The 17,940-nt window shown below is 46.7% G+C and overlaps 1 protein-coding gene across 3 annotated transcripts; it reads right to left on the bottom strand.

The window, feature by feature from the left end:
* Positions 1–12: 12 nt before the first annotated feature.
* Positions 13–17,745, bottom strand: rhbdf1a (rhomboid 5 homolog 1a (Drosophila)). Of its 3 annotated transcripts, XM_049745434.2 has the most exons (19): positions 17,361–17,745; positions 5,758–5,903; positions 5,366–5,505; positions 5,081–5,188; positions 4,601–4,814; positions 4,202–4,408; positions 4,014–4,133; positions 3,790–3,953; positions 3,374–3,625; positions 3,187–3,298; positions 3,032–3,106; positions 2,719–2,880; positions 2,543–2,643; positions 2,409–2,472; positions 2,240–2,334; positions 2,093–2,168; positions 1,925–2,025; positions 1,333–1,486; positions 13–1,207 (listed from the first exon to the last, which is right to left on the bottom strand). In XM_049745434.2, exons 2-19 carry the CDS (start codon positions 5,872–5,874, stop codon positions 788–790), a joined length of 2,682 nt encoding a protein of 893 aa, XP_049601391.1. In that variant the 5' UTR covers positions 5,875–5,903; positions 17,361–17,745; the 3' UTR covers positions 13–787. The 3 variants fall into 3 exon arrangements, with proteins under 3 accessions (XP_049601391.1, XP_049601392.1, XP_049601393.1); XM_049745435.2 differs by lacking the exon at positions 5,081–5,188 and having other exon boundaries at positions 17,361–17,744; XM_049745436.2 differs by lacking the exon at positions 13–1,207 and having other exon boundaries at positions 1,333–1,452.
* Positions 17,746–17,940: the final 195 nt, after the last annotated feature.

Genomic DNA, 17,940 nt, shown 5'->3' with positions numbered 1-17,940 from the left:
AGCAAGATGATCTTATTTTGTAAATTTTTTTCTTCTCTTTTTTACTATTGTTTTCAGTTACATGTGAGTAGACAGGCAGCTAAAACGCTACCGTTTCCAAGACAAGCATCACTTCTGGAGAAGCAATAAAACACAAAATATGAGGAAAAGGAAAACATTTGAGTGCTCAGCATAATGTAACAAAAACAAATATGGCAGTAGTAGTTGGTACATTTCGATTTTCAACAAGGCACCAAAGGTTTTGATATTGGATTTCTATTTCTTGCGGTTGTCCCTGCTGCTTCTTTTTTGAGCTTGCCTGAATGAATTCGGTGGAAAAGGATGAGGACCAAGTGTGGAAAACCAAAAAATATAAATAGATGAAAATGACCACAATTGGAATTATAGGAGTCAGAACCTGTTTTCAGTTGGGATTAAGGGGAAAACAGATTTTGGTGTTACTGTGGTGGTGTGATTTTTTTTTTCCCCACGTGTGGTCCTGATCCTCCTCCTGTTAAAAATCTTCATGTTCAGAGTGAAACATAAATGACAATTGGCTCTTTCTCTCTTGTGTACCAGCAGTGGCTTCAGTCCTTCAGACCCCGGGTGAAGTGCTGAGCCTCATAATGAGTGCATGGGAGGGGTGGGGGGGGGGCTGAGCAGGTGGTGATGGTGGGGGGGTGATTACACAATGTGACATGTTGCTCGTATATTTACTCGAGTAGAAAAACATCTCGCCGTGGAGTTCAAGTGGTTTCAAAACGTCCCGTTGTGACCCGATTGGCAAGGTGGGAGGGTGGGGGGGGGGTCAGTGGAGGTGCGCGTTGAGGTCGTACTTCTCGCAAAATTTGTCCGTGAAGGGGATGCAAGTGAGCAGCTCGCACCATTCGCACTTGATGGGGTAGACGTAGAAGAGCACGGCCAGGCCCGAAAAGAGGCCCACAAAGACCAGCAGGAAGACGATGATCTGGCAGCGTTTCCGGTACAGGTCCATGCGGCCGAAGCTGATGTAGGGCAGGAAGGCGAAGGACAGAAAGAAGCCCGAAACGAAGCCGCTGAAGTGCGCAAAGTTGTCGATCCACGGCAGCAGGCCGAAGGCGAATAGGAAGAGCACCACGCACAGCAGCTTGGTGAAGGCCACCCAAGGCTGCGCCAAGATCTGCCAGCTCTGGATCAGCTCCACAAACAAGCAGGCCAGGATGCCAAACTGGGAGCCCGCCGGTCCCACCTGAGCGAGGCAAATCTCATGTCACGCCAATTTATTTGCATTGGCTCAATCAGAATTGATTGCTACTTTACCAGCCTTTTTTTCAAAAAACCCAAACCGGGACCTAAAAGTCATTTCTCGTTCACCTCGGCTCTGTACGGCAGGAAGATGGCCGACGCCAGGTTGCCGGTAATGCCGCTGACGATGTAAATGATGGAGATACGCAGCCATCCCGCCAGCTTCTCCAGGTCCCTCAGGATGGTCATCTGGAATGCCACCGACACCATGCAGTGAAGGATCCTGGCAGGACGGCACCGGAGGAGGCCGCGTGACTTTGAGCGCTACATGGTACAATGTCGCCTTGGCACGTGCCGAGGAAGATAATCCTATTAAGCCAATGTGATTCAGTGCCAGTAAAGCTTCACGGGGGCAATTTCTTTAATTAGCCACGACACCCAAAAGCATAAAGACGAATTAAAGCTCCTTTTAAATTAACGTATTCCTTTGAATGGACTGCGACGACTCGGCTGGCAGTTATCCAAACTCACCATCCACAATATTAGGTACACCTGAACACTGAAGCCGTTTGATGGAACAACTGTATCAACGATGTTTCAAAAAACTGGTGCTATGTTTGAGTGAGTTGAGGAGCTTCATTTCGACAAAAGGAATGTTTTGATGACCTCTATCGCTAATTCTAAACAATGCAAAGCGCAGATAAATTGCCCACAGACTCACCCTGCGTGCAGGAAGAGCGAGAGCCAGAGTCTGTAAAACTGATCCGGGATCTCGGGGTTGAGGAAAGGCAGCAGTCCACATACATCATCCATGCAATGCACCTGCAAAGATGGAGCACTGAGATTGAAACCCTGCCTACAAAAAATAAAAAGGCCATACGGCGCTTACTTGTGAACAGAGAGTGGCTTCCTCATGAAAGAAGCCGTTCATGAAGTCACAATATTCCCGGGATGTGATTTCACACCTTGGACAAGAAAAGGTCACGTCAGAGCTAATAAATGAATTATTTTTTAAATATATTTTTTTCCCCCTCACCTTCCTTTGGTTCCGATGCAGCAGGGTCGGCCCGTGATGGTGCAGTCGATGTGAGGCAGGTTAGTGTGGTTCCCTGTGTTGTACCTGGTGCAAATCTAACAGCCGACGCGCGTTTGACTGATTTCTCATTCAAAATCAAGAGAATCTTTGTTACGGAATTTCCACTCACTGGCCACTTGGTGATGTCATCAGGCCACTCGTGCGGCGCGACCGAGGCGGGCTCCAGACAGATCCTGGCAGGATACGCGCCGTTAGTAGCCTGCGGGTTCTTGACCGTGAACAAATGCGCTTGAAGATCTGTACCTTGGGTCCTGGTGGCAGACGGAGCCGTATTGTCTGTCTTTCCCGTTGAGCTGATGTTTGCTGGAATGCTGGGGCCACTTCACCCACACAGCCAAAGTGCTCTGGACGTATAAAAAAAAACAAGTCAGAATCGCTCACGCATTACTATGTAGAACACAAACGATCCAGCTACAGACCGAGCACTGCTCTTCTGAGGTCTGGACACAGCCGGAGCGATCGTTTCGCACGCAGCACGCCGAGTTGCGTTCGATGTCTCGTTTTTCCCTGATGAACTCATGCACTTGCTTGTCCTGCCGCATGCATGGAGAGTATTTGGCCCCCAAGTGGATCAGCGCCTCCTGTAGGCAACGATATAAATTGGAAAATACCCAAAAGTCGATCATCAGGTGGGGCAAGCATTTTTTTGGGGGGGATGCAGTGCCCCTGCAATCCCCCTTCTAGCTCTGCCAGTGCTTGTTAGCATCTGAATGTGTGTGTGTGTGTGCTCACCGAGCTTGGCCCGATCCAGAAGTTCTCCTGCTGTACAAACTTGACATTTTCGTACACGCCTTTGTTTCTTAAAACCTACGCACGCGCAAACGAGACCAGAGCATCACAGATCCCGCTACCATCATGAAGATGTCTAACGTGAAGCGTCCACTCACAGAATCAACCGTCTCGTGCTGGGAGAAGCCCACCGGTGCGATGCCGTAGATACACACAGCCAGGATGGTGATGAGCATGTGTACAAAGGTGATCCAGTATGTAAAAAAGGGCCTGCAGGCGGAAGAGATGAGGGGAACAAAATTCTTAACAACATCTAATCTATCTAATCGAAGATCTAATGAGCACCTGTGGTCGTCCATATCCTCGATCTGCCTCTTGACGTAGCTGTCGATGCGCTTACGGTACGCGCGGTTGGTCAGCTTGCCCACCATGCCCAGCCCGTACGGCCTTTTCTCGCGGGCAAAAAGCTTCTTGACCGGCACGGCGATTCGCTGGCCGCGCCGCTGCCCGTTGACGCTCACCACCTCCTGACGCAAGGGCACCTTGGGCGGGCCCGGTGCGCCCTCTTTGGCTTTGCGCCACCCGCGCTCTAAAGGTCTGTGCAAGAACCCCCAAAATAAATCAAAATAAATTATAAATTAATATTAATAAGCTTCTAAATTAACTGGAGTTAACTGTACAGTTTATATTTACAGTAGACAATGAATAAAGCAGTGGTTAATACAGTATTGCTATAGCGCCATCTACAGGCGGTAACTCACAGCATCAGATGACTCCTCTCCAGCGCTGTCTTATCAAGCGCGCTTCCAGTCAGCTCCATCTCATCCTTCTTGTCACTATGCTCCGTCTCTTTCATCGCCGCCTCCGACGGCGACTCAAACACCTCGTCCGCGTACGTGGACAGCTCGTCGTGCATCAGGACATCCTGACCAAAGAAAAGAATTAGTGCAAATATACAGCGGACGTTCTTTTTTAACGGACTCACTCGGGCAAAGAAGGACGTGTCCAGCTCATCGGGAAAGTCGATGTCTTCCTCCATGAAGCTGGCAGGAGTAAAGCTGCGTCTTTGTGTCCGTCGCAGAGTGCTGTCCCGTATGGAGCGCCCCTGATACAAAAAAATTTTGAGACACATTTTGAGATGGTGTTCCTAATCAGTCCAAAACACCAGCTCACCTTGACGAGAGCCGCCGCCGCCCTGAAGCTCATCTTGGCCACCGACTCCCTCTTGCGTCGGCGGGGTATTCTGTTGAGGCCCGAGCGCGAGCTGGTGAAGGAGCAGAGCGACGCTGCCCCGGGTGTGATGGGCGTCTGGGGTACGCTGTAGCCGTCCACCTCCTCCACCATGCGGAAGGCCCGACCGCGAGCCAGCGGGTCGACGATCTGGAGCGAGAATCAGTTCTCAAATATTTAGTGTGTGGTGGTTGGAAAACTTTTTACACCATTGAGCCCTGTCATGACAACATTATAGCTAACTGTTAGCATGAAGCTAGCAGGGTCTTTCTAGAGGCAATTGTTTGCCTGTTTTAAAAGATACTTTAAATAATTGACGGGCAGTTGGCAGGTTTTTTTTACCTTCTGCATGCCATGCGAGGAGGAGGGCACATAGAGCGGCGGCGGCGTCTCGGTGCTGGCTAACGAGATGTTGTCCTGGCTGGGCAGGTCCATCTCGCGGATCACCTGCGGTTTGAGCTTGCCGTACCGCAGGCTGCAGTGGCGGAGGCTCTTGCGTTGCCATTTCTGCGTGGCGTCGCCGTCCTTGCTCACCCCGAACCAGTCGGCCGTGCCCCTGCCGCCAACAAGCAGTCGGGGTTCAGATCAAGGGAAGTACAATTATGGTGCTCGTGATGAGATAAGAACACGACGGTGACAGGGTGAAGGAACATGTCTGGGCGTGTTTGTGAGTGGAAACAAGAATAGCGTGTCATGGAGACACAGACACACACGTGAACAAATATGGATCCCAACAATGTCCGGTGAATGCTAAAACCAAACCAGCCCATCCAGCACCACGTGGTCTTGGACTTGTGTGTGCGGGGGGGCTTCCCTGCATACCTGAGCAGGGTTCTGGAGAGCGAGTGGTGCTTCCTGGCGCTGCGGCGGGCAGCCCGCTGGCCCTTAACGGGCACCGTGTTAATCCGCTCAAAGTGAACCCGCCTGCTGCTGTCGCCGGGCAGGAGGAAGGCACAGAGGGACACAGAAGAAGGAAACAAAGAGAAGAACGGGAAGTGAGAAGCAAGAGTGCAGCGATGGAGTCATCGAGCAGCGGGCCAAGCAGACGGTTAAAGTGGGAAAGACAGGAAAAGGTAAAAGGTTGCCGTTATGCAAGTCAAGCCTCACCTCTTGATGGTCTGCGTGATGGACGACTGGCGTTGCAGGACCGGCCGCCGGCTGTCAAAGAAGTCTCGGGGCGGTGACTGGAGGTGAGACGTCTCCACTGGCATGCTGATGCTGCGTAGGAAACCCTGCCTCTTTACCGGCTGCAAAATGAAACAACAAACTTGATTGTTGTTTTCAAATTTTAACAACAAATAATGGTAAATAATAAACATAATAACAATAAAATGTATTTCACCACACACACAATGTAATCATTCACAATTTAATAAGAGTCAGTTATTAGTGTCAGTAATAATTACGACAGCTATTACATATTATTTTAAGATGATTGTCCATTGTAAAGCTATTTAAATATGTTTGTAACAGGATCATTATTGCCATGAATGGGTCACCTGAACAAAAGTGGGCGGCTCGTCCAGCGACATCTGAGCTGTGGGAATGTCTAATCGCAGCCATGGAGGCTTCTTCCTCTGCAGACTACTGGTGCTCTCCCGCCGCGCTTCTGCCATGTTGTGTGTCCTCACCACAGGCCTGCCAGCTACATAAAAAGGAGGGGAGAGGAGAACAACATTATGTAATGTGTCACCGCAAGCATCAAAACTCAAGGAGGACCGAGGACGGAACTCGCAGTATGAATTGACCCCACTAGAGGGCGCTGTTGACACTATGGATGAATTTAGCAGCACGGGAACTCGGAGGAGCTTCTGCCAGAACATTGCGTGTCAGTACCTAAATTTAGTTCATGGGAATCTTCTTGGGAAGAAGTAAATTCCATTCCGCCCACAGGAAGCGGAAATAGAAGAAAAACAGCACTTTTTCTTCTACGCTGAACTAAGTGTTGGACGATCTCCAGAGTCTAACACGTGTGATTGCTCACTTCCCTGTCGACACGCTGCGCAATAAAAACTCATCGCCTCACAGTCAGGCCTTTTTACTCCATCTTTCACTTCCCGTCATCTAAAACTGTTCATCGTCGACAAGGACTGAGTTTATGTGGTTGCATAAGTGTGCACACCCTCATAAAAGGGGATGTGTCCGTGTTCATAAATAACCAATTACATTTAAAATGATTAAATGGGAGTCAGCACGCAGCTGCTATCATTTTACGTGCTCCAGATTAACCCCACTAAAGTTCAGCTGTTCTAGTTGGCTTTTCCTGTCATATTTTCGTGGTCACATCTTAAATCACAGGCTAGCAATATTATCAGAGGGGCAGGAATTTCTGGCAATTACTGGTTAACTAGTAAACCTTATTTTACAAAGGGGGGGGGGGGGGACACCCACTCCAAAACACACATGGGAAAAAGTGTCGATTTTTTATTACAGTGCTTGCAAGCACTATAGAAACTGGATGGGTGGATACTGATGATGTCATTGCAGTGAGGCTAAATCATGTCCTAACTTGCCCCATGCTGTGCTCTCCAGTACGAGTCCCCGCTGTGGACCACATCTGCCCTTCCACAGCCATTCCGACTCGCCGCAAGCCTCTGAGCTTCTGCTTTCGACCAAGTAACAATTGGCTTGACGTCGCATAGCAACAGAAGTGAAAAACCGCAAACACTTCTCATGGGTTTTGCCCATTTCATTAGGTACACTAACATGAGCTAATAGGAAAGAATAATGCTCGGTTTTGATCGAAGGAGGCATATTTAGTCAGCAGTTTATTAGTTTGGTTTCATAACATGATGTTATGCAGAACAGTACACCCGCTTCAAACCGCAACCACTATAAAGCTATTGTTAAATTAGCCAAGGCAGAAAAAAAGAGTGCAGTAGTACATTCCTCCCTCCTACATTAGCGGCTAGGATTACATTAGCAGCTGCAGTTGATGTGCGTTATAAACTGTTTGCCAACTGCTAGAGTGATGAACAAAGGCAAAGAAGGAAGCTCTTGCGTTTGGGTGAAGATCTCATTTTCAACTTTGTAAATCATAGAAGACTACAAATAATTTTTCAGAGATATCCAATGATCAAAAATTGATTAAAATTTGGCCAGCGGACCATGTTCACTCTAGATATCACTTTTCGAACAATTCAAGCTAATGCTAAGACACAGGTGTCAAACTCAAAAGGTTTTTTTTTTAGAATATTTGACCAGTTTTTACTAATCTGATTTGAAAACTAGTTATTTGTCAGTTTGCTTTAGAGCTTTTACTGTATAAAATATGAGGTTCTCATACATTTATTTGGGTTGACAGTCATAGTGGCCCTCCGAAAGAAGCTATGACTACAATGCGGCCTGCGAAAAAAATTCTTTTGACACCCCTGTGGTAAGATATGACTCGCAACCAAGGTGGTTAGCTAGATAGCATGGCTAACATCCTGTTCCTACTCTAATATTACTTTACAGAGTGCTTGAAGTTGCAAAAGCTGATTTTTTCACTGTATCTACTCCTGAATGGCTTCATCCCTGCTGTCATCTTATTAACGGCGCTCTCGCCTCAGAGTCTCAGTGCTATGACGCAGCCAGCCTGCCATTTAATTTTATTTTATTTCATTTGCGCTAACAGCGGCGCTCGCTCATTGCGCAGATCAAATCAGAGCCGAGCTAAAAGGGATGCACAGACGCAAGTCAATGTTTTCCCTCCCTGATAAACAAGTTGGGTTGCTCAAATGATCGATGTTGCCTCCTGGCAAACCAGGTTGCTTTTTTTTTTTTATGTTCTGCACATGCTCTTCTGCTACTGCTTGAGGGCTTCTTCCCCTAATCCCCTCCCGCATTCTGCCTCCAGTAGTCCACTCTGCCAAGACGAACTGCCATTTGTGGTTTTATGTGCACTTCATGTAAGACAACTTAAATGGTTCAAATTGAAATGAGTAGGCCTCAAGGCTGCCATTCCCTCCAGCGGCAGCCATGTCCTTGCCGTGGAGGAAAGTCACAGATGAACACGAGTTTGGCACCTAGCTCCAACTGGAGGATTAGCCTCTTTCATCAGCGAGGCCACACTATCAGTCACGGTCACATTCACGCAGTCGAAAAATTCTTAAGAGCGCCTTGGTGTTTTTCCCCACGATTTCACTCGATTGTCCCGCTTGGCTCGTAATCTCACTTTCAAGGCAAGTGCGTTTTATCCGACTGATAGGCGGCGTGTTTGCGTTCCCCGCCGCATTCTTTACAGCGCCGTGATTTCATCAGGGTTTGTTTTGACTTCACATGGACACGCTTTCAAATGTCTTGGTGAGGCCTCGCTCCCAAAAAACACACACTTCTACCTCAATCAGGATAGTGGAGGCAGTCTTGCGTGGCTTTTTTTAAATGCAGCATCCATTAGGCAGGAGGAGAGCGCAGACAAAACACACAGCTGACATCTCGCCAGGTGCACGCACGATGGACGGGACCCGATGACAAAAGCTGACAGGCAGAACAAATCGGCTGGACTTGAGCTATTGTTATTGTTACGTCCATGGAATCATTTCAAAGAAATTGGGCTCCAGTCAGGCGTAGAAAAACACGGTTGTCTATCACAGGTGGAGCTTTTCAAACAACCTTGAGTTTGGTCAAGGGTAAAAACAACTTCAATGCTGCAATAAAAAAAAAAAAAATGGAGAAAACTGTGGACAGTCAGAAGCAGGAAGTGGTTCCTCTGATGTACGACCTCACTAATGTGATGAGGCCGGATCACTGCATGAACGCCGTCTGGTCTCGGGCCGCTGCGTATATGCTTGTGATGTCATGCAGCACACTATTCTCGCGCAACATTTTAGCCAAACATCATACATCAACTTGTAAATATTAAGCACGTCTGACCTTAAACTGGAATAGGGAGGCTGCCGCCTTGGTCAGTTACTACAAGAGCGGCTATTGTTTAGTCTTTCGTCATTTCGGAGTCGGGCCTTGATACGGAGAACAATACAAGGAAATGACACAATTAAAACTGGTTTCCCCCCCTCATACTCACTCACTTGGACCTGAATAGATACTATATAAAGGACCTTTTTATTTGGGGAAAAAACATTTTTAACACACGAGGTAGACAATTGCTAAATGACTTAAGCTACTTAAACTAGCTAGCTAGACATAGCTCAATAGATAAATAAATGACTGAACCTGATTTCTTTCTAACAAGATGGCGCTTCACAATTATTTCGTTTTTTACAATATGAAACGTATGTCTTCTTGAAATAAGTGCAACTCTGAGACTGTCATTTTTTTTTTTTTTTCATTTCTCAGGACGTTCCAGTGGAGCTGCTGTCATCGTGAAGGGTGCTATGCGACAGGCTGTCACGGCCATCCAGCCTTTTACGACATTAAAACACACACGCAGCAGAAATACCCTACGCAGCTGACCCTGAGATCAAGTGTCGCGGCGAGCAGAGGGGCTAGACGCCCGGGCATGGCGGGCGGACGAGCGCAGCCCAGCCAAGACGTCTGGCGTATATACAGTACTTTTGTTTTAACTGTTTTTCCACAGATTAGCGCTTGGTTATACCAAACGCCCTTTGACCCTCAGACTAAGGATAGAGTAGCTACTCTTCCCAGACGGCCTCACGCTCATAACAGTGTTTACCAAATGACAGCGTGGTGCGCCAGAGATATGAATAGCTCCTAAAAGTATAAATGGCATCCTCAAAGCGGGCCTTCGGCATGCGGTATATTTATAGCCATGAATTTCAAATGTGCTGGCTTAGTGCGACGTTAAAAAAAAAGGCTCGCAAGAAAAACAAGCAAAAGGCCCGTTGTGCCGCTTAAACCTGATTGTGTCTGACATTTTGCCTACCGAGCCAGTCTCAATATCAACAATAGCAGCTGAGAGAAGCTAGCAAATTTTATATTACAGTATTTTAGTAGGAAATACTAATCACAGGAAATAAAATATCAGGGTGAGCTTTGGTGACACATTAAAGCTGACTCAATGCTTTGAAATATTTAAACCCCACCGGTTAATTATTTACTCACTGTGCAGACCGTCTTATAATCTTAGTTTTGTTTCGAGTGCTGATAAGTGAGAACAATTGTGCGACTATATATACTATATATGAAATAATCTTGGAAATTTCTGTTTATCGCCATGTTAGCTGAAAACCAAGATTCGCTAAGTGAATCTGTGTCATGTCTCAAGTGACGGCGAGTCTCGTTTGTTTCTGCAATCTCGAGGAAGCAGACGATGACGGCTTTGAAACTTGCAACACCCTGGAACACGCTGTTAAATCGTCCCCGCGCTCTCAAACGGCTGCTTTGTGAAGTCGAGCCTCCGATAAGCAGCTAATTTGACCCGCAGACTGCATCTGAGGAAGCTGAAAGCGCTTTTGTTTGCGATGAAGCTTATCTTACAACGGCTGGACGTACACCTGCGTTTACTAGCTGCGCGACCAGCGGGTTATAGAGAGTTTACGCGCGACAAGCACACTGCGGAAAAAAGGCTGAAGGCCGCCTGGGGCCGAATGTGCAGGGTGATTCATGAAATTCAACAGGACTGTGACACTCACCGAGAACTGACCTCAACTCAGAAGTGAATAGATCACTGTGGCAGAGGTTTCAAAGTAGCAGTCAATGTAGCGACAAATGTTAAAATATATACATATATATATAATAATCTGGATTAATTGAATTGAATTTGACTCAACATAAAAGGCTATGCTAGCATCTTAAAAGGTAAACATGGAACAACTACTACAAAAGTCAGAACAAAGTATGTTAGGCTGAGAAGAATTCCAAATGAATTCAGCAAAATCTCAACTGACTTGCCAGAAATACACTACAGAGATCACACGAGGCATTGTGACAAGGTTTGCTGAGTGAATTTCTCCCCTATGGCCGATCTGAAAAAGAAATTCTGGCAGTGAAGTACAGCGCTGACCTATCGTGAAACTCTCCTGATAAAACGCCGCCGCACAGCCGTGCTAAAAGTCATAACTCAGACAAAATGAGTACTTTCTGCAGCTCCCACCCGCACCTTAAATTGCCTCCTGAAACAAGCCATTGATTGTCTGGAGGAAGTTTGACATTCTCTCCTTAAAGCGAGTAAGCGGAGAAACATCATGTGATGGCCGTCCAAATAGTTTCCAGCATGATATCAGCATGAATCAAGGCCACAAAAGCTCGCATTGTGCCGCCTGATGTTCAACAACGCTTATTGTGCTGTCTAATTGGGGAGGGGAGGGGGGGGGGGGGGTCAAAATCAGGAGCAAGCTTCTTTTTTTCCAATGAATGGAATTGGTGCAGCAAGCAAATCCCCACTGGGCGTAATTGTTTTATTTGTGAGTATAAACCAAGATGATTGCGGTTGATTTTTGTGTCAAAATCACTTGAAGCGGATAAAAATACTCCACAAAAGGACCACCAGCACGGAGAGCTCGGGTTACTGGGAGGGAAGGAAGCAAAGGTAGTTTGGGTTGGAAGGGGGGGGTAGGAAACACACATATAAACACACACACACAACGGGATGCGTTCAACACGTCCGGTCCACACGAGCGCGGAAACGACGTGCAGGCATCCCGTCCCGTCGTGTGACCGCTAGCAAAGGGGAATTTTGCCTCATTAGCTCGTTGGAGAAGATGAAGGAGGACAACGGAGGACAAATCGGATTTAATATGACAGCTTGCTCGGGCGTGCCCGTCAATGAGTGCCAGTCAATCAATCAGTTTGTCGTCAGCCCCAAAAGAAGCCGGCCCACCGGGTATTTGCCCTTTATGCCGCATGGCCAGTTCAGCCAGCTTTACAAAGTCACATTCACTGATTCAATTTGATTCACTGAAAACCCATTTTATAGTATGTGAATATACAAGAACACTAAAAACATCTCCTTGAGGGATTTGCAGCCTAGGCAACACAAAGACTGACTCTATTAATGCAAAATACAAGGACACGTAGACACACACCTAATCAACTGCACACAAATAACAATTACGTGGAAAGAAAGAAAGCACATATCCGGAGTCACATGTGAGTCCGATTAGGTGCTGGAAAGACAAACTTGATTGAGATTACTTACTCTTAGTGTGTCTGTTTTAAATAAGAGGCAATAGCTGCAGAGTCTTATCTTCAGGTTTCCCTTTCTTGTTTGCAACAATCAGGTCATGTGATTTATGCACTGTGGTTCTTTGAATCTGCTACACAGGCAACAAAGCGGGGGCGGTTTTATTAAAGAGGGTTCGGCATCAACATAACTTTTGAAGGGAGGAATCGTGTTTGCGTGCTGATGTAGTGTGTTGAAACAAGTGTAATGTCATTAAATATAAGGAATATTTGTGATGTAATGTTTCGGGAGGGAGATTCGGGGCCAGTTCTATGAATGATGTAATGAGCAGATGCTCGTGAAAAATCACATCATGACGGAATAAATACAAATTTGCTATATGTCATTTCGCCATTTTTGGATTTTATTTTGTACTTTATTTTTATGATATATTTATTTTTACAATTACACATTTTTTTGACATTACTTTGACTTTGACTTTTTGACATTACATTAATTGATAAACACTAGTGGTATCGGTAGTTAGTATCAGTGGTACTCAAGATGTAAAACAGTGGTCAAACTTTTTTTTTTCTTTAAATACACTGACATTCAGACTTGGCGGTGCCATCAAGATGAAGTCCAGCGAGTTCAAGCACAAAGGAAGGATGGAGGGGGAGGAGGAGTGACAGCTGGACTGGGAGATAGAAGAGTGTGGAAAAATCCAGGAGGAAGGCACAGGAAGACCCGAGCATGTCACTTTGCAGAATGCAAGAAGACCGAGGGCCTCGCAAAGAGAGACTCAGTGGGCAGCCGGGCAATTATTGTCGTATGGCGGGGGCACCAAGCAGTCAGGAAAGATGACGTCAGCAAAGCAGAGAGGAAAGAGGCAAACAAAAAGACTTTTCTACTCTCTCCAAGTGGGAGGACAACTACAACTTTTGTTTATTTTCGCCACAAATTCAGAGCGACGCCTTTGTGACTGTGGCGGGCAGCGTAAAAACAGAGACTTGACATCATTTTCCACCCGCTTTGTCAGCGTGCGAAAAGGAGAAGTGAAAAAAAAAAAAATTGGCAGCATGTGATGGAGGGAAAGGGAAAGTTGGATTCCGGGTTCAGGTGCTTGTTAAAATCCGCCGGCAGCGTCTGGCCGGGAGCCACCTCACCACGTCTTGACTGACAAACATTCATCATGCTCCAACGGATTGAAGTGACGGCTCGTATAAAAAATAAAAAAAAGCGCAGTATTTCAAACGTGTGGCTCGCCTCTTGTGTTTTAAGCGGCGAGAGGCCAAAACACACCCTGGTTTCTGGGAAGGCCGTTGGAGTGAGTGTGGCGCGTGGTATGCGATGCTGGTGGGGCCGTTGAAGCTGTCCGCATGGAACTCCCGTGGGCCGCATATGGACGCCATTAACAAAGGAGACACGACGTTAGCGTAGCGCTAGACGGCTTCACGTGCTAGCTCAAGTCACACAACGCCCAATTTTGATCCAGTATTTATGTCTGGACTTCCTAATATGACCCATCGGGTCAGAGTACCGTATTTTCCGCACTATAAAGCGCACCTAAAAACCTCAAATTTTCTCAAGTGCATTTATAATCCCGTGCGCCTTATATATGGACCAATATTGAGCCACTACAGCAGGCGTGTCCAAATATATGGACTTATATATGAACAAAGTTTTAAAATGGGCCATTCATTGAAAGTGCGCCTTATAATCCCGTGCGCCTTATAGTGCGGAAAATACGAGTGGTGGAATCAATTATTTTATTAATGATTTTATTTCGGCCGATGCTAATATATAGCACAAGACTTGCCCTCCTCCTACATAACTTTCCCGAGAAGTGATAGCGAAGCATCTTTACCACACCGATTTGTTTACAAGTTCACCCTCAAGTTACTCCGGCGTAACGGAGGCTTGTGTGAATCTCGTAACTCGACGCGGCGTCAAAGGGATTCCACCCACGCGTGGCATGTCCGCTCGTAACGCGGCCTACGTGGATATTTCTGTCCCAAGGTGTCAGGTAAGACATCCTTGGCTAATCTCCAGCCGACAGACACGCCCTCAAAGAGTTCCGCTAAGGAGTCAAAGTTCAAGGAGTCATCGTTGCCGCTGCTTCTGGGAAAATACACAAAGCATTCCCACGAGTTTCCAAACGCAGCTCTGCCCCGAGGTTAAACGGCACCAGACACCGTGACAGCACGCCGCGACCCAAAAAGCCCGGCAGCCAGCAACCCTAATGACACGTCTTGTTTCCCGCAAACGCCGCCTGTTAGCTTAACGAGGGTGCTATATTATGAAAGATTGACTTTTTGATGTCTTGTCGACAGAGATTGATCCTTGAGGGAATGCGGCAAAAGAATGTTGTTATTAAAACGCCTAGGAACCGATTTCAAATGCATCGAATTGGCTTCCAAAAGTGCCAGCAGGTAAAGAAGGTGGTCAACCTGAAAATAGCGACATCACATCGACCGTGATGGGCGCCGCTTGTGAGTCACACAAACCCACTTGCACCCAGCAAAGTGCATTTCCAGGAAGAGCGAGCGGCAGCCGTACAATGCTAATGTGTGCCGGCTTTAAACGGAAAGCAAAAGACTTCCTGTCTAATTAAAAGCAGCGAAGACAAGGCAAAAGCATCTGTTTACATTCCCTTTGAAGAAGGACTCGTCACACGCCATTGTTCCAACTATTATTTGTTCCCGACTTTGTCAAAAGCTGGATTGACACTGCGTGGTTCAAGTGACACATTTTTTTTTTTTTTTTGGCTTTCAAGTGGCACAATTGGAATGCGCGTCAGGGCAGCGTGAAGGGAAAAAAAAAACACAGGCCTCTTTCAAATGTGTTTGGAAATTTAATCTGAATACCCTTCATGTAAAACAAATTTCGTCTCAAATTATCTTCCCCCGCTGAAATAATGGAAGTTCCATTAATCTGTTCCAACCCCACAAAACACCAAGAAATTTTTTTTAGCTACGGCAACACTGACGCTAGTTTGTGTGTTATCATGTGTTAGCATTAAGCTAGCGGGAATTTTTCAAAGTAAAATACAAATGGTGCGATTATAACTTGAGTTTATGTTTTAACAGTCAAGTTAGCACTTGAGGATATTTTTGTTTGGTGGTGTGACAAGAAATTTTCTTTTGTAAAATATGTGCCTTGGCTCAGAAAAAGGTTTGGAAACACTGATGTATACACACCCATTGCCACATTACACAAATCAAATAAACACATTTCAAAACCACCCACTGTCAATCTTAATGAAGGAGAAAGTATATCTGATGTAAACATGCATATCCATCATTACGTAATCAAAATAATTCACTCACTAAATGCTTTGTAATGTTTGAGATTTATATTAGATATGGAAAATAAAAATTGGGCAATTGGACCTGACATGCACATCCAGTCAGAGTGCGAGCAGATGATAAGCAATTGCAAAAAAGCAAGTATTCCAATTGTCTGAAACGAGACGCGGGAGTCATAGTAGTAGGCGGCAGAACAAGTTGGTTAACATGTCTGACCTCTACACACACACACATACACACACACACACACATATATATACACACACATTAACCAATCGTGATGTCACAAATATGAAATGAACTATGCCTGGCAATTACTTTCATAGACACCTTAAGTCGTGATTTTGCGGGTTGGGGTAGGGGGTGGGGTCTTGGTATATTTTTAGCTGCACACATGTAACAGTTCTGATCCAGAACGAGCAATCACGCAACCATTTTGGAGCACAACCTTCAAGAGTGTCTTTCCTGGAATCTTATTTTCAATAATGACGTCTGTGTCATATCAGAGCTCGCGCCAAAGCAAAACTATTCCCACGAGTCGTCATCTTGAAGCCATTAGGCCGCTTATCACAATGTGAGTCGCTGAGGTGGCTGGACTCAAACTAAATCACTTTGCAGAGGCTCTGTAGAGTCACATTTGCAACAAACCCTCCAAGGTAGCAAAAATTAACAAAGCCCTTAACTGATAGCAATGTCAACATTGTGCGCCGTACCCAAGTGAACCCAACCTGTCAATGCCGTACTACGTGTTGTAAACAATTATTGGGTGAACTTGGCGAGACAGTCAGACAGCATGCCAGGAATCACGCGGCCACGACTTGCAGGGCAGAACCCCTAAAAAAAAAAAAAACTCCCACATACCAGACAGTCAACACAAGACCCCCTCCCCAACTACCCCAATACCAGCGCGGTGGCCCAGGACTCGCCCGGCTTTATCGGTGCGGTTACATCATGCCCAGCTATGATCACCCTCCCCTTCCTCCATGCGATAAGGTTTCAAGCCCATGTGCTCCTCTGTCACGTCTGCCAAAATAACTCAGCAGTTTCTAATAAACCGCAGCGGGGAGGCAAGGGGGGAGGGGTCAAGGCCCACCTGAAGCATAATTCAAACAATCGGGCAGGAATAAAAGTTTTCGGGTTCAAACGAGCAAGAATATGGGAAGCACATGGTTGTGTTCCCCTCACATGCCAGCCTGCTGTTTTGCTTGGCTTTCGGCCCACCAGGTGCTCCACAGGAAATGATCTAAAGTCACTAAAAATGATCATTTAGTCAATTTTGTATGCCAGCGACATATAGTGACAAGTACAACGATTCATTCGATAGGACGAGTTACACAATTACCTGCATATCTATTTTAATTGTTGAGGAATTGTTGTCGTGTAAAATATGTTCCTTGGCTTGGGAAACCTTCAAGGATCAAGATGAGGAGGAGGAGGGAGGAGGTGATGTAGTGGGACGGAGACGACGAGGATGATGGCGTGACTTCACCCCGTGATGATTATTCAGCAGCATTCCTCATACCTTTACACAACCTCAGCTGCTAAAAGACATTTTTTTTCTTCTTCTAAAGTTACAATCAAGCCTATAAAAGTGAACTGAGTGACTCATAAGAGCACGTTTACTTTTCCAATGGGGGTGAAAATAAAAGAAACCTGCTACTTCCACTGGGAAACAGAATACACTCAATAAATTCGTAAATCATGAGGCTGGATGAGGAGGAAAGAAGAGGAGGGTCGCTTCTCTTCGCTCGACCTTGTTCCACACGCGTGACCACCATCAGCCGCAACTCACCGTTCAAAGCCGGCGGCTCGGGTGATCTCCAGCGGCGGGGGAATAAATCCGATTTCCGCGTTCTCCCTTGGGTCTTGTCACATCATCCTGACGAGTTACCAGCTGGAAATAAACGCTTCTTCTCGGTTGCTCACCCCCACCCAACCACCAGCACCGCCAGGATCCTTCCTTCCTTCTCCGGCGTCGCCACAAATCCTTCGCCGGCGCCGGGTTGTCAAATCCGGCCACGCTTCTCAATCGCACCGGCGCCCCTGCAGGATGGAACCGGGCCGTCCGCGTCTCTGCTTCCCACCGACGGACACAGCCTTCCCACACTGCTCCATGCATCGACCCGGCCCAAGTTTTTCTTGTGCCGGGTTTGAGCGTGTGAGCCCCGCCCTGGACTCGGTGACAGTCTGGGGGGAAGAGGCGGGGCCGTCGAAGAGTCGCGACCAATCGGCTTGTGAGCGGGGAGGCGCTCCCTCTTCATCTCCTCCTTCCTGGTGCTCTGCAACGGTGACTAAGCGACGTTCTCATCCGGAGTGGACGCCACCGAAACTGGCCTACGTCCCGCTGAGACGTGTGACTAACCGCAACGCTG

Source organism: Syngnathus scovelli, chromosome 16 (genome assembly GCF_024217435.2).
Source record: "Syngnathus scovelli strain Florida chromosome 16, RoL_Ssco_1.2, whole genome shotgun sequence".
Classification (NCBI taxonomy): Eukaryota; Metazoa; Chordata; class Actinopteri; order Syngnathiformes; family Syngnathidae; genus Syngnathus; species Syngnathus scovelli.
Note: the sequence above shows the minus strand (reverse complement) of the source record. Positions and strands in the feature narration are given on the sequence as shown.